The 20,352-nt window shown below is 43.2% G+C and overlaps 1 protein-coding gene across 2 annotated transcripts; it reads left to right on the top strand.

Annotated features, from left to right (window-relative positions):
• The first annotated feature begins 7,294 nt into the window (after nucleotides 1-7,294).
• On the top strand, nucleotides 7,295-19,654 carry LOC109895998 (RGM domain family member B-like). Of its 2 annotated transcripts, none has more exons than XM_020490163.2 (3): nucleotides 7,295-8,087; nucleotides 12,230-12,747; nucleotides 17,924-19,654. In XM_020490163.2, exons 1-3 carry the CDS (start codon nucleotides 7,970-7,972, stop codon nucleotides 18,668-18,670), a joined length of 1,383 nt encoding a protein of 460 aa, XP_020345752.2. In that variant the 5' UTR covers nucleotides 7,295-7,969; the 3' UTR covers nucleotides 18,671-19,654. The 2 variants fall into 2 exon arrangements, with proteins under 2 accessions (XP_020345752.2, XP_020345751.2); XM_020490162.2 differs by having other exon boundaries at nucleotides 7,295-8,090.
• The last annotated feature ends 698 nt before the right edge of the window (nucleotides 19,655-20,352 follow it).

Below are 20,352 nucleotides of genomic sequence, written 5' to 3'. Positions count from 1 at the left end.
TAACAAATCATTTTCAACCAGGGAGTTGAGACACAAAAGTCAGAAATAGTGATATGCCTTACTTTTGAAGATCTTCTTCTGTTGGCCCTCCAAAAGGTCTCAGTTCCATTACAAATGGTCCTTTTGTTCGATACATTTCTTCTTTATTTCCATAAAAACTCAGTTTAGCTGGCGGCTTCAGTCAATAATCCACTCGGTTTCCATCGGTCAAAATGCACACAACATGAATCCCAAACGTTACCAATAAACTTATCCAAACAAGTCAATCAACGTTTATAATCAATCCTTAGGTACCCTAATATGCAAACAAACAATACAATTTAATACAGAGAATCGTTATTGTCTTTACCGGAGATAAACAAAAAGAACGCGCTATCTCGGCCATGCGCATGGAAACACTACAGCCAAAATGGAAGCCCTTAGAAAAACTACTTCTTCTCCCCCATTTTTCCAGAAACCAGCCTGAAAGTCTTCCTAAAGACTGTTGACATCTAGTGGAAGCCCTAGGAACTGCAATCGGGCACGATTTAGCACTATTATAAAAGTGCCAGCCATTGAAATCAGTGGTAGGAAAAAAACATTTTGGGGGGGGGTGGTTTGTCCTCGGGGTCTCGCCTGCCATTTCAATTCTGTTATACTCAAAGACATTATTTTAACAGTTTTAGAAACTTTAGAGTGTTTTCTCTCCAAATCTACCAATTATATGCATATCCTTGCTTCTGGGGCTGAATAGCAGGCAGTTTACTTTGGGAACCCTTTTCATCCGGACGTCAAAATACCGCCCCCTATCCCAAAGAAGTTTTAACCTGTTTCAAAGTTTTACTCACATTGACTAAGGAAAGCATGATCACACAGTCGTCCGGAACAGCTGGTGTTGCATGGTTCAGTGTGGCTTGCATCAAGCGAGCATAGAAGGCATTTAGAGCATCTACGCAAAGTATTGAGATAAACTTTTGTTATTGACCAAATACTTATTTTCCACCATAATTTGCAAATAAATTCATGAAAAAATCCTACAATGTGATTTTCTGGATTTTTTTTCTCATTTTGTCTGTCATAGTTGAAGTGTACCTATGATGAAAAATACAGGTCTCTCTCATCTTTTTAAGTGGGAGAACTTGCACAATTGGTGGCTGACTAAATCCTTTTTTGCCCCACTGTATAACACTCACCAACCTATAATACACACCAACATAAAGCACACAAACCTATAACACATGCCAACCTATAACACTCACCAACCTATAACACATGCCAACCTATAACACTCACCAACCTATAACACTCACTAACCTATAACACATGCCAACCTATAACACTCACCAACCTATAACACTCACCAACCTATAACACTCACCAACCTATAACGCATGCCAACCTATAACACTCACCAACCTATAACACATGCCAACCTATAACACTCACCAACCTATAACACTCACCAACCTATAACACTCACCAACCTATAACGCATGCCAACCTATAACACTCACCAACCTATAACACATGCCAACCTATAACACTCACCAACCTATAACACTCACCAACCTATAACACTCACCAACCTATAACACATGCCAACCTATAACACTCACCAACCTATAACACTCACCAACCTATAACACTCACCAACCTATAACACATGCCAACCTATAACACTCACCAACCTATAACACATGCCAACCTATAACACTCACCAACCTATAACACATGCCAACCTATAACACTCACCAACCTATAACGCATGCCAACCTATAACACTCACTAACCTATAACACATGCCAACCTATAACACTCACCAACCTATAACACTCACCAACCTATAACACTTACCAACCTATAACGCATGCCAACCTATAACACACACCAACCTATAACACATGCCAACCTATAACACTCACCAACCTATAACACTCACCAACCTATAACACTCACCAACCTATAACGCATGCCAACCTATAACACTCACCAACCTATAACACATGCCAACCTATAACACTCACCAACCTATAACACTCACCAACCTATAACACTCACCAACCTATAACGCATGCCAACCTATAACACTCACCAACCTATAACACATGCCAACCTATAACACTCACCAACCTATAACACTCACCAACCTATAACACTCACCAACCTATAACGCATGCCAACCTATAACACTCACCAACCTATAACACTCACCAACCTATAACACTTACCAACCTATAACGCATGCCAACCTATAACACACACCAACCTATAACACATGCCAACCTATAACACTCACCAACCTATAACACTCACCAACCTATAACACTCACCAACCTATAACGCATGCCAACCTATAACACTCACCAACCTATAACACATGCCAACCTATAACACTCACCAACCTATAACACTCACCAACCTATAACACTCACCAACCTATAACGCATGCCAACCTATAACACTCACCAACCTATAACACATGCCAACCTATAACACTCACCAACCTATAACACTCACCAACCTATAACGCATGCCAACCTATAACACTCACCAACCTATAACACTCACCAACCTATAACACTCACCAACCTATAACACTCACCAACCTATAACACATGCCAACCTATAACACTCACCAACCTATAACGCATGCCAACCTATAACACTCACCAACCTATAACACTCACCAACCTATAACACATGCCAACCTATAACACTCACCAACCTATAACGCATGTCAACCTATAACACTCACTAACCTATAACACACACCAACATATAACACTCACTAACCTATAACACTCACCAACCTATAACACATGCCAACCTATAACACTCACCAACCTATAACACATGCCAACCTATAACACTCACCAACCTATAACACTCACCAACCTATAACACTCACCAACCTATAACACATGCCAACCTATAACACTCACCAACCTATAACACATGCCAACCTATAACACTCACCAACCTATAACACATGCCAACCTATAACACTCACCAACCTATAACGCATGCCCAACCTATAACACTCACTAACCTATAACACATGCCAACCTATAACACTCACCAACCTATAACACTCACCAACCTATAACACTTACCAACCTATAACACATGCCAACCTATAACACTCACCAACCTATAACACTTACCAACCTATAACACATGCCAACCTATAACACTCACCAACCTATAACGCATGCCAACCTATACCACTCACCAACCTATAACACTCACCAACCTATAATACACACCAACATAAAGCACACAAACCTATAACACATGCCAACCTATAACACTCACCAACCTATAACACATGCCAACCTATAACACTCACCAACCTATAACACATGCCAACCTATAACACTCACCAACCTATAACACTCACCAACCTATAACACTCACCAACCTATAACACTCACCAACCTATAACACATGCCAACCTATAACACTCACCAACCTATAACACTCACCAACCTATAACACTCACCAACCTATAACACATGCCAACCTATAACACTCACCAACCTATAACACATGCCAACCTATAACACTCACCAACCTATAACACATGCCAACCTATAACACTCACCAACCTATAACGCATGCCAACCTATAACACTCACTAACCTATAACACATGCCAACCTATAACACTCACCAACCTATAACACTCACCAACCTATAACACTTACCAACCTATAACGCATGCCAACCTATAACACACACCAACCTATAACACATGCCAACCTATAACACTCACCAACCTATAACACTCACCAACCTATAACACTCACCAACCTATAACGCATGCCAACCTATAACACTCACCAACCTATAACACATGCCAACCTATAACACTCACCAACCTATAACACTCACCAACCTATAACACTCACCAACCTATAACGCATGCCAACCTATAACACTCACCAACCTATAACACATGCCAACCTATAACACTCACCAACCTATAACACTCACCAACCTATAACACTCACCAACCTATAACGCATGCCAACCTATAACACTCACCAACCTATAACACTCACCAACCTATAACACTTACCAACCTATAACGCATGCCAACCTATAACACACACCAACCTATAACACATGCCAACCTATAACACTCACCAACCTATAACACTCACCAACCTATAACACTCACCAACCTATAACGCATGCCAACCTATAACACTCACCAACCTATAACACATGCCAACCTATAACACTCACCAACCTATAACACTCACCAACCTATAACACTCACCAACCTATAACGCATGCCAACCTATAACACTCACCAACCTATAACACATGCCAACCTATAACACTCACCAACCTATAACACTCACCAACCTATAACGCATGCCAACCTATAACACTCACCAACCTATAACACTCACCAACCTATAACACTCACCAACCTATAACACTCACCAACCTATAACACATGCCAACCTATAACACTCACCAACCTATAACGCATGCCAACCTATAACACTCACCAACCTATAACACTCACCAACCTATAACACATGCCAACCTATAACACTCACCAACCTATAACGCATGTCAACCTATAACACTCACTAACCTATAACACACACCAACATATAACACTCACTAACCTATAACACTCACCAACCTATAACACATGCCAACCTATAACACTCACCAACCTATAACACATGCCAACCTATAACACTCACCAACCTATAACACTCACCAACCTATAACACTCACCAACCTATAACACATGCCAACCTATAACACTCACCAACCTATAACACATGCCAACCTATAACACTCACCAACCTATAACACATGCCAACCTATAACACTCACCAACCTATAACGCATGCCAACCTATAACACTCACTAACCTATAACACATGCCAACCTATAACACTCACCAACCTATAACACTCACCAACCTATAACACTTACCAACCTATAACGCATGCCAACCTATAACACTCACCAACCTATAACACTTACCAACCTATAACACATGCCAACCTATAACACTCACCAACCTATAACGCATGCCAACCTATACCACTCACCAACCTATAACACATGCCAACCTATAACACTCACCAACCTATAACACTCACCAACCTATAACACTCACCAACCTATAACGCATGCCAACCTATAACACTCACCAACCTATAACACATGCCAACCTATAACACTCACCAACCTATAACACTCACCAACCTACAACACTCACCAACCTATAACGCATGCCAACCTATAACACTCACCAACCTATAACACATGCCAACCTATAACACTCACCAACCTATAACGCATGCCAACCTATAACACTCACTAACCTATAACACACACCAACTTATAACACTCACCAACCTATAACACTCACCAACCTATAACACTCACCAACCTATAACACACGCCAACCTATAACACTCACCAACCTATAACACTCACCAACCTATAACACATGCCAACCTATAACACTCACCAACCTATAACACTCACCAACCTATAACACATGCCAACCTATAACACATGCCAACCTATAACACTCACCAACCTATAACACTCACCAACCTATAACACATGCCAACCTATAACACTCACCAACCTATAACGCATGTCAACCTATAACACTCACTAACCTATAACACACACCAACATATAACACTCACTAACCTATAACACTCACCAACCTATAACACATGCCAACCTATAACACTCACCAACCTATAACACATGCCAACCTATAACACTCACCAACCTATAACACTCACCAACCTATAACACTCACCAACCTATAACACATGCCAACCTATAACACATGCCAACCTATAACACTCACCAACCTATAACACTCACCAACCTATAACACATGCCAACCTATAACACTCACCAACCTATAACGCATGTCAACCTATAACACTCACTAACCTATAACACACACCAACTTATAACACTCACTAACCTATAACACATGCCAACCTATAACGCATGCCAACCTATAACACTCACTAACCTATAACACACACCAACTTATAACACTCACTAACCTATAACACTCACCAACCTATAACGCATGCCAACCTATAACACTCACTAACCTATAACACTCACCAACTTATAACACACACAAACTTAAAACACACAAATTTAAAGCACATCAACCACCGAGCATCTCTTTTCCATACTCTGGCAAGCACATGCACACACTCACACCCATATACATGCATATATATAAACACACACACACAGCGTGACCACACATAGCAGCAGTGATGTTAATGTGAACAGAGATTCCCACTGGTGTCTAACTGTCCTAACACCTGACACATTCTGTCTGAACTACGGGAGAGGATTAACAGCCACACATGCAAACACACACACACACCCTAGAAGAGAGAGAGCGAGAGAGAGATGTTTCAAAAGATGTTTCATATGCAGGCTCAGCATTCCAGACATCGACAATGGAAATGAGATGCTGTGAAGGTGTGTAAAAATAAGGGTTGGGGTGTAATATTCTCCTCTGAGCTAGTCTCAGTAACAAATATATTTGGGTCTCAGTGGGACTCCAACACTCACGATGCCTCTGTCTCACCTGTCAGGAGATGAAAGACATTGTACACCTGTGTGTGGCAATAATTGGTTTGAGCATGTTTAATAGTGTCATCATATTCATTACCATTAAGGGCTTGTAAAACTTCATTTTGTCTCTAGGTCTTTGTCTTACTTCTGGAAATGTATTGCATCAATACATAATGTTTTTAAAATAACATGCACTATTCCTCGCTCTTTCTCTTTCTCCCGCTCTCATTCCCTCCCTCTTTCTCTTTCTCCAGGGAAGCCAAGGAGGGGGGCCTGTTCTATCAGAGGCAGGTTTTTCGCCAATGGTGTGGTTCATTCGCTAAGCAAACAGAGGAAGAAGCAATGCAAGAGGGATAAGTGGGCCCAAAATCTGTTTCTCCAGCAGGTGGCGATTTTTATTTTATTTTTTCGCTCACCAAGCGAAGAGTTTGTGTATGGGAGGTCATGAGAGTGTCGAATAGGGTTAACGAAAATTTGAATGGCTTATTTGATACGTGAGGCTTATTTAAAATAATATAAATGTCGTAATACTTAGCTTATTACGAGTTTACTGATATAAGTAGAACACGTGACATCCCGGCAACTTTGATTTAAAAAAAACACTCATATCGGAGTCTTGCCCGTTTTCACACGCGTATCTGTCCTCTCATTGGCTAGAATGGTTCCAACTGATCTTGCCTCCTCCCGACTGCCTTTTTAAATACATTTCTTTTCATTATTAGAGTGGCCACTTGAGCCTCTGGTCAACAATGGATCATCTGTGGTATCCATCTGGGAAAAGGCTATATGGACACTCCAGACCTGCAAATTGATATTTAATTTCAGAATCGGTTAAAATTAGGTTACGGTAAGGGTTAAGGGTTTGGTTAAAGTAAGGGTTCGTTTTATATTTTAGTTAGTCGTTTGCAGGTCAGCAGTGTCCTTAGGTCTCTCCCATAGATCTGAGGAACAGAGAGGAGAGGGGTAGGATTCTGAGGTGAGGTAGAGAGAGACAGAGACAGGGGAGCCGAGGTTGATAGCTACAACAACACTCAACTCAGTCAGGACGGAATAAGCTGCTAGAGACACACTGCGGTGTCTGGGAAGGAAATTTGTCACAGGGGACGAATGAGTGAAAGTGTTTATGTTGCTGGATGGACTTGTATTTTTATATCGCAACTTAGTTTTTCCCTTTTCCTCTCCTTTCCTTTCCACCGCCCTAACGGATCGCATTCCGCGGAGCAGCTGCGCTTTAATGCCCCTGCGCACTCGAGGAGGAGAAGGAGAACAGAGGGAGGGAGAAGGAGAGCAGAGGCCTGACTTCTCGGAAACCGCTCCGCCGCCCCTCACGCCTCTCCCCCGTGGCTGTCTGTCCCCTCTTCCCTCCTGGCCCTGTATGGACGGGGATGGGGAGAGCCGGATGTTGTTACCGCGGGGCTGAGCGCCTCGCATCCCCACCGAGGGTCCCCCGCCTGCGGCCGTTGCTGGTGCTGCTCCTTGCTCTCTGCTACGGGGCTCACAGAGGTGGTAACTATATTACTTCGGATGTTGTTCATTCTCGGTAGCCTAAATCGGGACCTAGTACCCTGTACGCCGTTCACTTCAGCTCGAGCGCTGCGAATGTGCCATAACAGTTATAGGCTAATGAAGAATTAATAACCAGTTAATAATGACACAACTTAGAATGTCCCACTGGGCATAAACGTCAATTCATCGTCTATTCCACGTTGGTTCAAACCACGTTGATTCAACCAGTGTGTGCCTAGTGGGATTGGAATGAGTCTTCCATGTGGTTTGAGGGGAGTCTAATAGTGTGTATATCCTATAGGCCTGTGCCTATGGGAGTGTATCTGTCCTCTTCGTGTTATTGTTTGATAGTGCCTCTCTTTCTCTCTCCTGCGGACCGCAGTAACGCAGCAGTTAAAAGGTCTCTCCAGAGTTCCTCCCGCGGTGTCTCTGCCGTGGGACGCTAATGGCTGATAGAGAAAGGGAAGGGTGGCTATGCAGATGTCTTGGTGGCAGGTCCTCGGCAGACAGGCTAACAGATTATTGTTGACACATTTTTTAAATGATAGAGTTTTATAATAATAATATTTGGAATGAAAATTATAAATGTGTACAATTATGTTACAAAATTATAGCTTTACTTGTACTTTTAATACACAAAGGAAATAGTAGAATATAATAGGACCACATGGAGACTCTGGAATAGAACCATATTGTGACAGTGCAAATAATAATTTGTTGTTAATTTAATTACTTATATCAATAAAGGTAAAAATAGAAATAAATATAACTATATAATCTAGAATAGAATATAACAGAATACAATCATACAGAACATCTAGGATATAGAGAAATATAATATAATCAAAACGATGTAATAAAGTAGAATAGACTTCAATACCAGAGGAAAGCACTTTGGGTGCTAGTAGGCTAGGCTACTTGAAGTCGTCATATAGAGTCTGGGTTGGCCTCAGTATCCCGGTGCTAGCTGGCAGTTGTGCCCATACAGAGAGCCATGTTCTGGGCTGGCACTGCGACAACCCACCACCAATCTGGATGTCCCCCAGACCTGCTGTGCAACTCGTGCTCAATGACTGTGTGTGTGGTGTGAGTGTGTGCAGCAGATAATTAGTTTAACACGGTCCCAGACAGCTGGACATGACACTGTCTGTGTACAGTTCTCTACAGTAGGAGGATGAGGACTGGTTGATAAGCATGAAAAGCACTCTGATGCTCCCTGCCAATAAGAATTACAATTTAAAATCATCTAATCTATTTAGAAGGTCCTATTTCACTTTTGTAAGTTTGTTCATGACACCATAAAACACCATTGACAGTATAATTCCATTTAACTGATTCACACTTTTAATTTATCAGCATGTCCTGTCTCATTGGGGATGTCAGATGTTGCAACGAGGAGATATATACAAAAACAAAACAACAATTATTGAGAAGAAACAGTGACTTGGTGTGTTTTAGAAGTGTTGTTGGTGTGTGTAGCTAGCTTGTAACAAAACTTGGTCTGTGGGTTATTCAGCTGATGGTGTGTGGTCTGTGACTGTGTGTTACTGGTCTGTGTGTTGATGGTGTGGTGTGTTGCTTACTGGTCTGTGTGTTGATGGTGTGTGTAGCTAGCTGGTCTGTGTCTTATTGTGCTGCTAGTGTGGTGTGTATCTTGCTTACTGGTAACAAGGCTCCACAGCTGTCTCATGGTGCTCATCACCACCGGATGCACCAGACCAGCCAGAGAGCTATCACTTCTGATCCTGATATTATATTGCAGCGTCGTTACCACCAGCCGTCCACACTATTTACCGTTATTCAGCCCTGTGTGTGTAAGAGAGAGAGAGAGAGAGAGGGGACTGAAACGTAAGTGAGTGTCTCTGAAGCGGAGGCCAGAGCAGCTGTGTATTGTGCCACAGTCAGTCACAGTTATCAGTATGTTCAGACTAGACTCACTGCACAAAGACCTGTGTGATCAGAAAGACCTGTGTGATCAGAAAGCACTGGAGACCTACAGTGCCTGAGAATTAAACTTTTTAGTTGTTCACTGTATCTGTGAGTAACTCTCGTGTGTGTGTGCGTGTGTGTGTGTGTGTTTGTTGAGGACTAGTGTTAGTATTTAACACAATGAAGGGAGATTCTGATCCGGAGTGTGAGTTGGACGTGTTATGTTGTGTACCCCCCTCTAATACTCAGCACACTGCTGCCACCACCTGGTTGGCCCGGGTACTAACACACACACACAACCCTCTCACCACACAGTCCTGAGAGAATGAGAGCGTTGGTTTTATGCAAACATTCTTCTTCTTTCTGTTATCCCTTCATCTTATGGTTCAGGGCATTCATACCAGGATAACCATGGGTGTGTTTGCGTTACCACTGTTTGCACCATGGGAACTAGGCCTATTGTTAGCATAAGTTCTGTATGACGTGTGTGAGAATAGGCCTTATGTTGTGTGTGTGTGTGTGTTTGCTGCAGGGGTTTTAACCAGAACAGAACATAGAAAGTGATCTCGAGTGGTTCAGAACAGAACTGTTCAAATCTTGAGAAACTGTAAATAATTGCATTTTTTGTTCCAAATAATATTCCTGGTGTGTGTATATCATTATGTAGATGATTGGAGTTATGATGATAGTAATAGCCTAAACACATTCCTACCCATCATCATGCTCAGTGCTTCAACACAAACCCCCTCCATGTCCACCGCTTTCTCCTGCTCTCTCCCCACCCGTGGAATTTCAATCACATCTCGTGCCTGCACTTATCTGGCCATCATACATGTAAACAACTAGCTTACCCGTTCCATAGCAAGATGCTTTATCCATGCTAATTGGTGGGTGGTAAATGAATGAGCTAAATGTAGAAACTATGTTGATTCCCCGGGATACAATGAACAGTTACTTTTGTTTGGTTGGAAACGGTTCAGAACTTTGTAATGCTGGTTGGAACACTGGAACGGTACAAAATAAATAGGGGTTCTACTGAGAATGGAATGATTCCAACCCCTGGTGTACTGGTGTCTGTTAGTAAATCATGCCATAATCAGGTGAGCTCTGACAGTGTGTGTTGTTGGCAGCGGAAGCAGAGCCAGTATTCTCTCAGAGATAGTTATAAGTAAGTGTGTGTGTGTGTACGCATTAGAGAGCCTCTGGCCTAATCTAATAGGAGCTCACTGTGGCTGATGCATTAGGCCTGGCATCTTCTCCTTTTATCTCTTCTTTCTCTCTCCCTCTTCTCTAAGCCTTAACAGGCCTCTCTTTTCCAAGCCTATATGAACTACTGCTGCAGTACATTGACCAAGATGCTGCACTACATAGGAAAACATTATCGCTGGCTGAACCATCTCTAGATGGCCTTTACTGCTGTATAGATGTAATCAGTGAATCATTCCAACGTGTTTTCTTTTCCTCCATTGGCTTGAGGCCGGGGGCAGAGGTCACTGCAGACTCCAGCCTGACACTGAGAGCTCGGAAGAACTTCTAGATCATAGAGTTGGCTAACACACTGCGGTCTGTGGCCACCCGCAGCTTTTAGTACTTCTTCATGATGGTGTCTCTTAAAGATGCACTCTGGAGTTTTCTTTCCCATGTGAGGGCATTATTTTGAGGCAATATCATAAACATGGCAGTCTGGAGAATGACAAGCTTCATCAGGCAGCATAGAATATTATGTAACAGTTATCAGATGTGGATGTGTGTGATCTGTTATTCTTTCACTCTCTAGCTCAGTCTTATCTCTGGCTCTGTGGGAAGGTCTGCAAGTCTCTGTGTCAGTCTCTCAGCGCTGCTCTTTGTTCTGGTTTATAAAAGTCATAAAGTGGTGTTTCTGTACACACACACACACACACACACACACACACACACACACACACACACACACACACACACACACACACACACACACACACACACACACACACACACACACACACACACACACTGTAGCCTGTTATTTCTCTGCTTTATTGGTCTAATCTGAACAGGCCAGTAGTGTTGTGTGTGTTTATTTGTGCCATAGAGATCAAAGCCTCCTCCATAGATATGGTATTGCTACCCTGCCAGGGCTCTGGTATTGTATTAGTGCTGTCATAATAGAACTGTAATACTCTTGTAGTTGTACTATAGTACTGACAGTTAGTATGTGTGTCTTTCTCCAGGTCATTGCCAGGTGGCCACCCCTCAGTGTCATATCCAGAAGTGCACCACAGACTTTGTGTCCCTGACGTCTCACCTAACCCCAGCGCTGGATGGCTTTGACGTAGAGTTCTGTAAGGCTCTGAGGTCCTACAGCGCCTGCACCCAGAGGACAGCCAAGTCCTGCAGGGGCAACCTGGTCTTCCACTCTGCTGTCCTGGGCATCTCAGACCTCATGACCCAGAGAAATTGCTCCCGTGACGGGCCCACCTCCTCCACACACCCCGAGATGCAATCAGAGCCCTGCAACTACCACAGCCGCACCCAGCATGCTCACACACACCCTCACACACACACTCACACGCCGCCAGGGTACCTGTTCTGCGGGCTGTTCGGGGACCCCCACCTGCGGACGTTTAAGGACAGCTTCCAGACCTGCAAGGTGGAGGGGGCGTGGCCGCTTATTGACAACGACTACTTGTCCGTGCAGGTGACCAACGTTCCAGTGGTAACGGGATCCAGCGCCACGGCGACCAATAAGGTGAGGGGAGATCATTACTGTATGTATATATAAAAACTCCTTCCTACATACTTCAGAAAGGGTGACCGTCCACAAAGTAGAAAGCAATACACTTATAGATACAGGAAGATTGTTTTGTTTCAATATAAAACAAAAATACATGTACTAAAAGTATTATGTGGAGCATGTTCCATGTTGTAGTAGAGTAAAGGTATGAAACTCACAGAACAGACCCTGCTCTAGAGGACGGAGCGATTCCCTCTGTAAGACCTCTGATAGATGGCTGTTCTGACCCAGCTCTCCACTGAAGCAGCAGTGTTGTGAGGATGTAGGATACAGTGAAGGCTGGGACAGAAGAAAAGAGGTTGAGTTTGGCGTACAGAATAAACAAGCTGTTTGGTATGAAGAGCTGTGCAGCTGAAGCAGAGGCAGAAAACACACACACACACACAATCTCACTCACAGGTGCGAGGAGAGCAGAGCAAACAGTTGAGTCTTGTGACCAACACGTGACTAACGTGGTGTTGGAATCCTAACTTAACTAATAGCTGCTTATAGCATGACCCCTAATACCCTGGAATGAGCGGCGCGTGAAAGGAACCACTGTGTGTGTATATGTGTGTGTATGTCAGCAGTGGGCTCAAGAACTTTCACACACATATGGCCTGAAGCAGGTTACTGTCGAGAGTGAAGGGCACCATACCATAAATGACAAAATACATACGCACACATGCACGCACGCACGCACACACACACACACACACACACACACACACACACACACACACACACACACAGAGGCTGAGAGTGTTTTTAGACATCAGTAAATCCGTTTTGTGCCTCACAAAGGCATCTCTGTGGTGGCCAAGCGGCCATGCATTCCCCCCGCCCATCCAGGTGATAGTTATACTGCTGCTGCTCTGACCCTGTGTCAGGGCTCGCTATTAGTCAGAATTATTAGCACACAGACATACACACACACCCATTGATGTGTGACTATGCCTGCAACAGGCCTAATGGCTGCCCAGACCTCATCTCTGACAACTGGACAAAGCAGTCATTCATGCTAATGCTAACCCTATGACTGTGTGGCTATGGCCACAGCCTTGTAGATAGAAGGACCTGGCTAACACCATTCCACTTAAATCCAAACTGGTTCTCTAGTAAATTTGTAAGAATGTCTCATCCTATGTTCAAGAATGGCCTTTTTCCCTTTGTTCAGATTACACCTGCTCACTTTCGATTGTTTGAAAAGGAAATAATCTCCAAAATATTGTTATTTTTTAAACAAGCCTTAGAAAGTTGGTTGCAATTTCAGTTTAATCCACCTGAAAAGACAGAACAGTGGTTAAACTCAAATATACTAATTGATTAAAAAAAAAACATATTTTTTGAAGAAATGTTTAAAAAAGGTATAATTTTAGTGAATGATCTCATAAATAGGACTGGTGGAGTTATGTCACACATGCAGCTAACACAGACATATGGAAATGTCTGCTCTACCCAAAATTACAACCAACTAATTGCAGCACTACCACAAAAATGGAAGAGGCAAGTAGGAGGGGAAAAAAGGAAGGAACTGGTATGTCGGCCCTGTATTACAGGACATAAATGATTGAAGAAAAGTGTGATAAATAAAAACATATACCAATTTCATGTAAGGACCAAAAAACAGACAGCTGTGCCATATAAATTGTTAAATAGTTGGGAAGAGATTTTGGATGTACCCATTCCATGGCACATGGTTTATGAATTGATACGCAAAACAACGCCGGATTCAAAACTTTTTTCAATTTAAATTACGATACAAAATTCTTGCAACCAATAGAATGTTATATTTATGGGGGATACAATCTTCCCAGCTCTGCAGATTTTGCTGTGAGGAGGCAGAGTCATTAGATCATTTATTTTGGTATTGTCCATTTGTAGCTCGTTTTGGGTCACAGGTCCAGGAATGGCTGAAGAATTGCAACATTTGCCTAGAACTAAACGCTGCAGATAGCAATACTGGGTGATTTGAAAAGCCATAGTCAATCAATCAATCAATAATCTAATTATTATTTGAGCAAAAAAATATATTTTTAATTTACAATCTGTAGAAGCTATGAGAATAGAAAGGTTCAATAATTTTGTGAAGCATCACTGCACAGTTGAAAAATATATGGCAAATAGAAATCCAAAATGGATGATGTTGAGAGATAGATGGGAGGGGTTGAATGGAGCTGAAGGGTGGGACTAACAACAAGATAACCAATGTCAAGCATACGGGATCTGTAAAATGTATACAGGTTCAGATCCTTTGTGAAATAGCACAGTTACCAATAGAAATCAAACTGGATGGACATCAGAAATAGAGGAAGGACTAAAAACAAAGAAAATATAACTTGTAAAATAGATTGTGTCTGTAAAATGTGTATAAGATGTATAAACTGAAGGTAGAAGCTTCAGTGTTTATTGGTTTACTCCAATTGGGGGAAGGGTGGTAGGGTTTTCAGGGAATAATAAAGGTATATTTAAAATAAAAAAACGTATGTATGTCTATATAGGTATGTGTATGTATATATGTGTATATGTATGTATGCATGCGTGTATGTATATGGATATATATATTTACCCCAAAAATATATGGGGGATTGGAAATGATGCAGACAATTACATTGATGGAAGCAACATTCTTTCCACAATATTAAGCTGTTCCACCCCTTAAAAAATATAAATAAATAAATAAAAACCACCATGCCACTGGGTCTGCCATCCCTCATCCTGGGTGTGTTTGCTTAGCTGTGTCTGCTAATCATGACTGGTTCAAAAGTCATTTGGTCATCGCTAAAATGTATTCTGTGGAGAGTTAAGGGCATGAGTGTAGCGACAGGTAGCCTAGTGGTTCGAGCGTTGGACTAGTAACCGAAAGGTTGCAAGAATGAATCCCTGAGCTGACAAGGTAAAAATGTGTTGTTCTGCCCCTGAACAAGGCAGTTACCCCACTGTTCCTAGGCTGTCAATGAAAATAAGAATGTGTTCTTAAACTAACTTGCCTAGTTAAATAAAGGTAAAATATATATATTGTTTAATGAGTTTGTGTGTGCGCATGTGTGTGTTTGTGTAAAATAGAGTTGGACTGACTCCTCTGACAAATATGATTTCAGAGAATAACAAGAGTGTGCAAAGCTGTCACCAAAGCAAAGGGTTGCTACTTTGAAGAATCTCAATTATAAAATATATTTGTTTAACACTTTTTTGGTTACTAGTTTTGATGTCTTCACTATTACTCTACAATGTAGAAAATAGTAAAAATAGTCCAAACTTTTGACTGGTACTGTATATTTTCTATCTTTTGCTGAGAAAACTTGGGGGGCCAAATAAAATCACCCTCAGTCCAAATTCGTCTCGCAGGCTGAAAGTTGGGGAATATTGTAGTATTTTACAATGAGTGTTCAACACATTAAGGACACCTTCCTAATATTAAGTTGCACACCCCCTTTTTGCCCTCAGAACAGCCTCAATTCGTCGGGGCATGGACTCTACAAGGTGTAGAAAGCATTCTACAGGGATGCTGGCCCATGTTGGCCTCCACACGGAAACTGCTGAGCGTGAAAAACCCAGCAGTGTTGCAGTTCTTGACACAAACCGGTGCACCTGGCACCTACTACCATACCCTGTTCAAAGGCACTTAAATATTTTATCTTGCCCCATTCACCCTCTCAATGACACACATACACAATCCAGGTCTCAATTGTCTAAAGGTTTAAAATCCTTCTTTAACCTGTCTCCTCCCTTTCATCTACACTGATTGAAATTGATTTAACAAGTGACATCAATAAGGGATCATAGCTTTAACCTGGATTCACCTGGTCAGTCTATGTCATGGAAAGAGCAGGTGTCCTTAATGTTTGTACACAGTGTACAGTGGCAAGAAAAAGTATGTGAACCCTTTGGATATACCTGTATGTTTTTACATTGTCTCCTGCAAAATGTCTTGATAAACTTGGGAATTCATTTTTCCGTCGATGAGAGCAAGCTGTCCAGGCCCTGAGGCAGCAAAGCAGCCCTAGGTTTTGATGTTGGTGTGCTGTGCCTCTTTTCCTCCACACATAGTGCTGTGTGTTCCTTCCAAACAACTCAACTGTAGTTTAATCTGTCCAGAGAATATTTGTCCAATAGCGCTGTGGAACATCCAGGTGCACTTTTGCAAACTTCAGACGTGCAGCAATGTTTTTTTTTGACAGCAGTGGCTTCTTCCGGTGTCCTCCCATGAACACCATTCTTGTTTAGTGTTTTGTGTATTGTAGACTCGTCAACAGAGATGTTAACATCTTCTAGAGATTTCTGTAAGTCTTTAGCTGACACTCTAGGATTCTTCTTAACCTCAGTGAGCATTCTGTGCTGTATTCTTGCAGTCATCTTTGCAGGACGGCCACTCCTAGGGAGAGTAGCAACAGTGCTGAACTTCCTCCATTTATAGACCATTTGTCTTACCGTGGACTGATGAACATCAAGGCTTTTAGAGATAGTTTTGTAACCCTTTCCAGCTTTATGCAAGTCAACTATTCTTAATCTTATTAAGTCTTCTGCGATCTCTTTTGTTCGAGGCATGGTTCACATCAGGCAATGCTTCTTCTGAATAGCAAACTAAACTGTTGTGAGTGTTTTTTATAGGGCAGGGCTGCTCTAACCAACAACTCCAATCTCGTCTCATTGATTGGACTCCAGGTTAGCTGACTGACTCCTGACTCCAATTAGCTTTTGGAGAAGTCATTAGCCTCGGGGTTCACATACTTTTTCCAACCTACACTGTGAATGTTTAAATTATGTATTCAATATAGACAAGAAAAATACAATAATTTGTGTGTTATTAGTTTAAGCACACTGTGTTTGTCTATTGTTGTGACATAGATGAAGATCAGATCAAATTTGATGACCAATTTATGCAAAAATCCAGGTAATTCCAAAGGGCTCACATCATTTTTCTTGCCACATTAGTATTGAATGTCAGTGTGCAGTCAGTGTTCTCTTTGCTGCCTAGAATGGGGGGTTCGAATTAAACAAGTTGGCAGGCCAGTATCCTTGCTGTGTTTGGATTGCAAGATTAACTTCATAAGATATTATAAAGTGTCTGGCAAACCTGTTTTAACCTGTTTCATACAAAGATCAAAGTTATTGTGTGCCTGGTCATTTTATGACGTTGGTGTGTCCACAGATCACCGTCATATTCAAGCCCTTTGAGGAGTGTACAGACCAGCGTGTTTACCAGGCAGTAACAGATGACCTGCCCGCTGCCTTCGTAGACGGTACCGTGAGCAGTGGGGCCCCTGACCATAACCTTAACGGGAATAACGGTGACTCTACCGGGAAGGTACAAGCGCTGTGGATCTCGGAGCATAGCCCCGGTCGCCACGTGGAGCTGCATGCCAGCTACATCGGCGTGACGGTTATCGTACGGCAGCTGGGGCGCTACCTGACCCTGGCGGTGCGCATCCCGGAGGAGATGGCCCATGCCTACGACGCTACGCAGGACCTGCAGCTCTGCCTGAATGGATGTCCCACCTCGGAACGCATCGACCGGGGGGGTCACCTGCCCCTGCCTCTCCCTCTACCACATCCAGCCCTGGGCTTACAGCTCCAACAGCCACACGGCCAGGGCCAGTCCTCACACACACACTCCCACACGGCTCCCTACAGCGCCCCCCATGGGTTCAGTATGGAGGGTGCGCGGGCACGCTGCAGGGAGCAGCTTGAGGTGCAGGATATTTATTTCCACTCGTGTGTGTTTGACCTCCTGACCACCGGGGACGCTAACTTCACGGCAACGGCATTCAGCGCCCTGAAGGACATGGAGAGTCTCCACCCCCACCGCGAGCGCTGGACGATCTACCCACCCAGCTCAGCCCACACCTCTCAGCCTATCACATGGCTCCTACTGCTTACGCTCTGTGCGCTCGGATAGGCACTGGTATAGCGTGAGTGTGTGTTTGTGTATTTGTATGTGTGTGTGTGTGTGTTTGTGTATGTGTGTGTTAATATAGAGCTCCTAGCTGAGCTGTAGGATAAAGTTCCCTCTTGATGCAGATCTAAGTTCAGTATTGTGTTTTCGCCCTAATGGTTATGATTGGGGAGGGTGACCTAAGCTGATCCTAGATCTGTGTCTAGGAAAAACTTCTAACCAGAGCCCCTCTGGAGATTTACCCTTTTCTTCTTCTTGACTGAACACCCCGAGGCATATTACTGCCACAAATAAGCTGCAAGCCCACAGGTTCAAGCCCACAGGTCCAAGCCCACAGGTCCAAGCCCACAGGTGGATTCTGAACAGATTCCATGACACTCTTGTACTATTCCCAACTCTGCTATGTGGGATCTAGCAAGCCTTGTGGAGATTATGACCTATCTATATGTGAGCAAGTCTTGTGGAGATTATGACCTATCTATATGTGAGTAAGCCTTGTGGAGATTATGACCTATCTATATGTGAGCAAGTCTTGTGGAGATTATGACCTATCTATATGTGAGTAAGCCTTGTGGAGATTATGACCTATCTATATGTGAGCAAGTCTTGTGGAGATTATGACCTATCTATATGTGAGTAAGTCTTGTGGAGATTATGACCTATCTATATGTGAGGATAACACATAAAGGAAGACCCCAATAAACACTCCCAACTTGTGTGTATATAGTATAAACACACCCCAGACTGTAAATAGTGTGTGTGAGTATTGTATAAACACACCCCAGACTGTAAATAGTGTGTGTGTGAGTATTGTATAAACACACCCCAGACTGTAAATAGTGTGTGTGAGTGAGTATTGTAGAAACAACCCCAGACTGTAAATAGTGTGTGTGAGTATTGTATAAACACACCCCAGACTGTAAATAGTGTGTGTGAGTATTGTATAAACACACCCCGGACTGTAAATAGTGTGTGTGAGTATTGTATCCAGGAACTCTGAATGGCGTCAAGTTTTTGTGGTTATTTTGGCTTGATTTTGTTGTGATAGTTTTTTTTATACCTCAGACAGGAAGTTGATTTAACAGAAGCACTTTATTTATTTTTTATTGCTAAATCTACACCAGTGTTCCCCCTCTCTACCCCTCTCTAACCCACCCCCTCAACCTTTCCCCTCTCTAACCCACCCCCTCAACCTTTCCCCTCTCTAACCCACCCCCTCAACCTTTCCCCTCTCTAACCCACCCCCTCAACCTTTCCCCTCTCTAACCCACCCCCTCAACCTTTCCCCTCTCTCCTCTCTACCCCACTCCCCTTCTCCCCTCTCTACCCCACCACCTCAACCTTTCCCCTCTCTCCTCTCTACCCCACTCCCCTCTCTACCCCTCTCTAACCCACCCCCTCAACCTTTCCCCTCTCTCCTCTCTACCCCACTCCCCTCTCTACCCCACCCCCCCCTCTCCCCTCTCTACCCCACCCCCCTCTCCCCTCTCTACCCCTCTCTAACCCACCCCCTCAACCTTTCCCCTCTCTCCTCTCTACCCCACTCCCCTCTCTACCCCACCCCCCCCTCTCCCCTCTCTACCCCACCCCCTCTCCCCTCTCTACCCCTCTCCCCTCTCTACCCCTACCCACCCCCTCAACCTTTCCCCTCTCCCCCTCTCTACCCCACCCCCTCTCCCCTCTCC

The sequence above is a fragment of the Oncorhynchus kisutch genome, linkage group LG8, assembly GCF_002021735.2.
Source record: "Oncorhynchus kisutch isolate 150728-3 linkage group LG8, Okis_V2, whole genome shotgun sequence".
In the NCBI taxonomy this organism is placed as follows: domain Eukaryota; kingdom Metazoa; phylum Chordata; class Actinopteri; order Salmoniformes; family Salmonidae; genus Oncorhynchus; species Oncorhynchus kisutch.
The sequence above is the reverse complement of the archived record's forward strand: the minus strand, read 5'-3'. Positions and strand labels throughout refer to the sequence as shown.

Excerpts from the sequence above, each read along its gene's own strand:
- LOC109895998 (XM_020490162.2), top strand. The coding sequence starts at position 7,970 with ATGGGGAGAGCCGGATGTTGTTACCGCGGGGCTGAGCGCCTCGCATCC. Across the intron at positions 8,091-12,229 it reads CTACGGGGCTCACAGAGGTG|GTCATTGCCAGGTGGCCACC; the intron begins GTAACTATATTA and ends GTCTTTCTCCAG. Across the intron at positions 12,748-17,923 it reads GCGCCACGGCGACCAATAAG|ATCACCGTCATATTCAAGCC; the intron begins GTGAGGGGAGAT and ends GTGTGTCCACAG.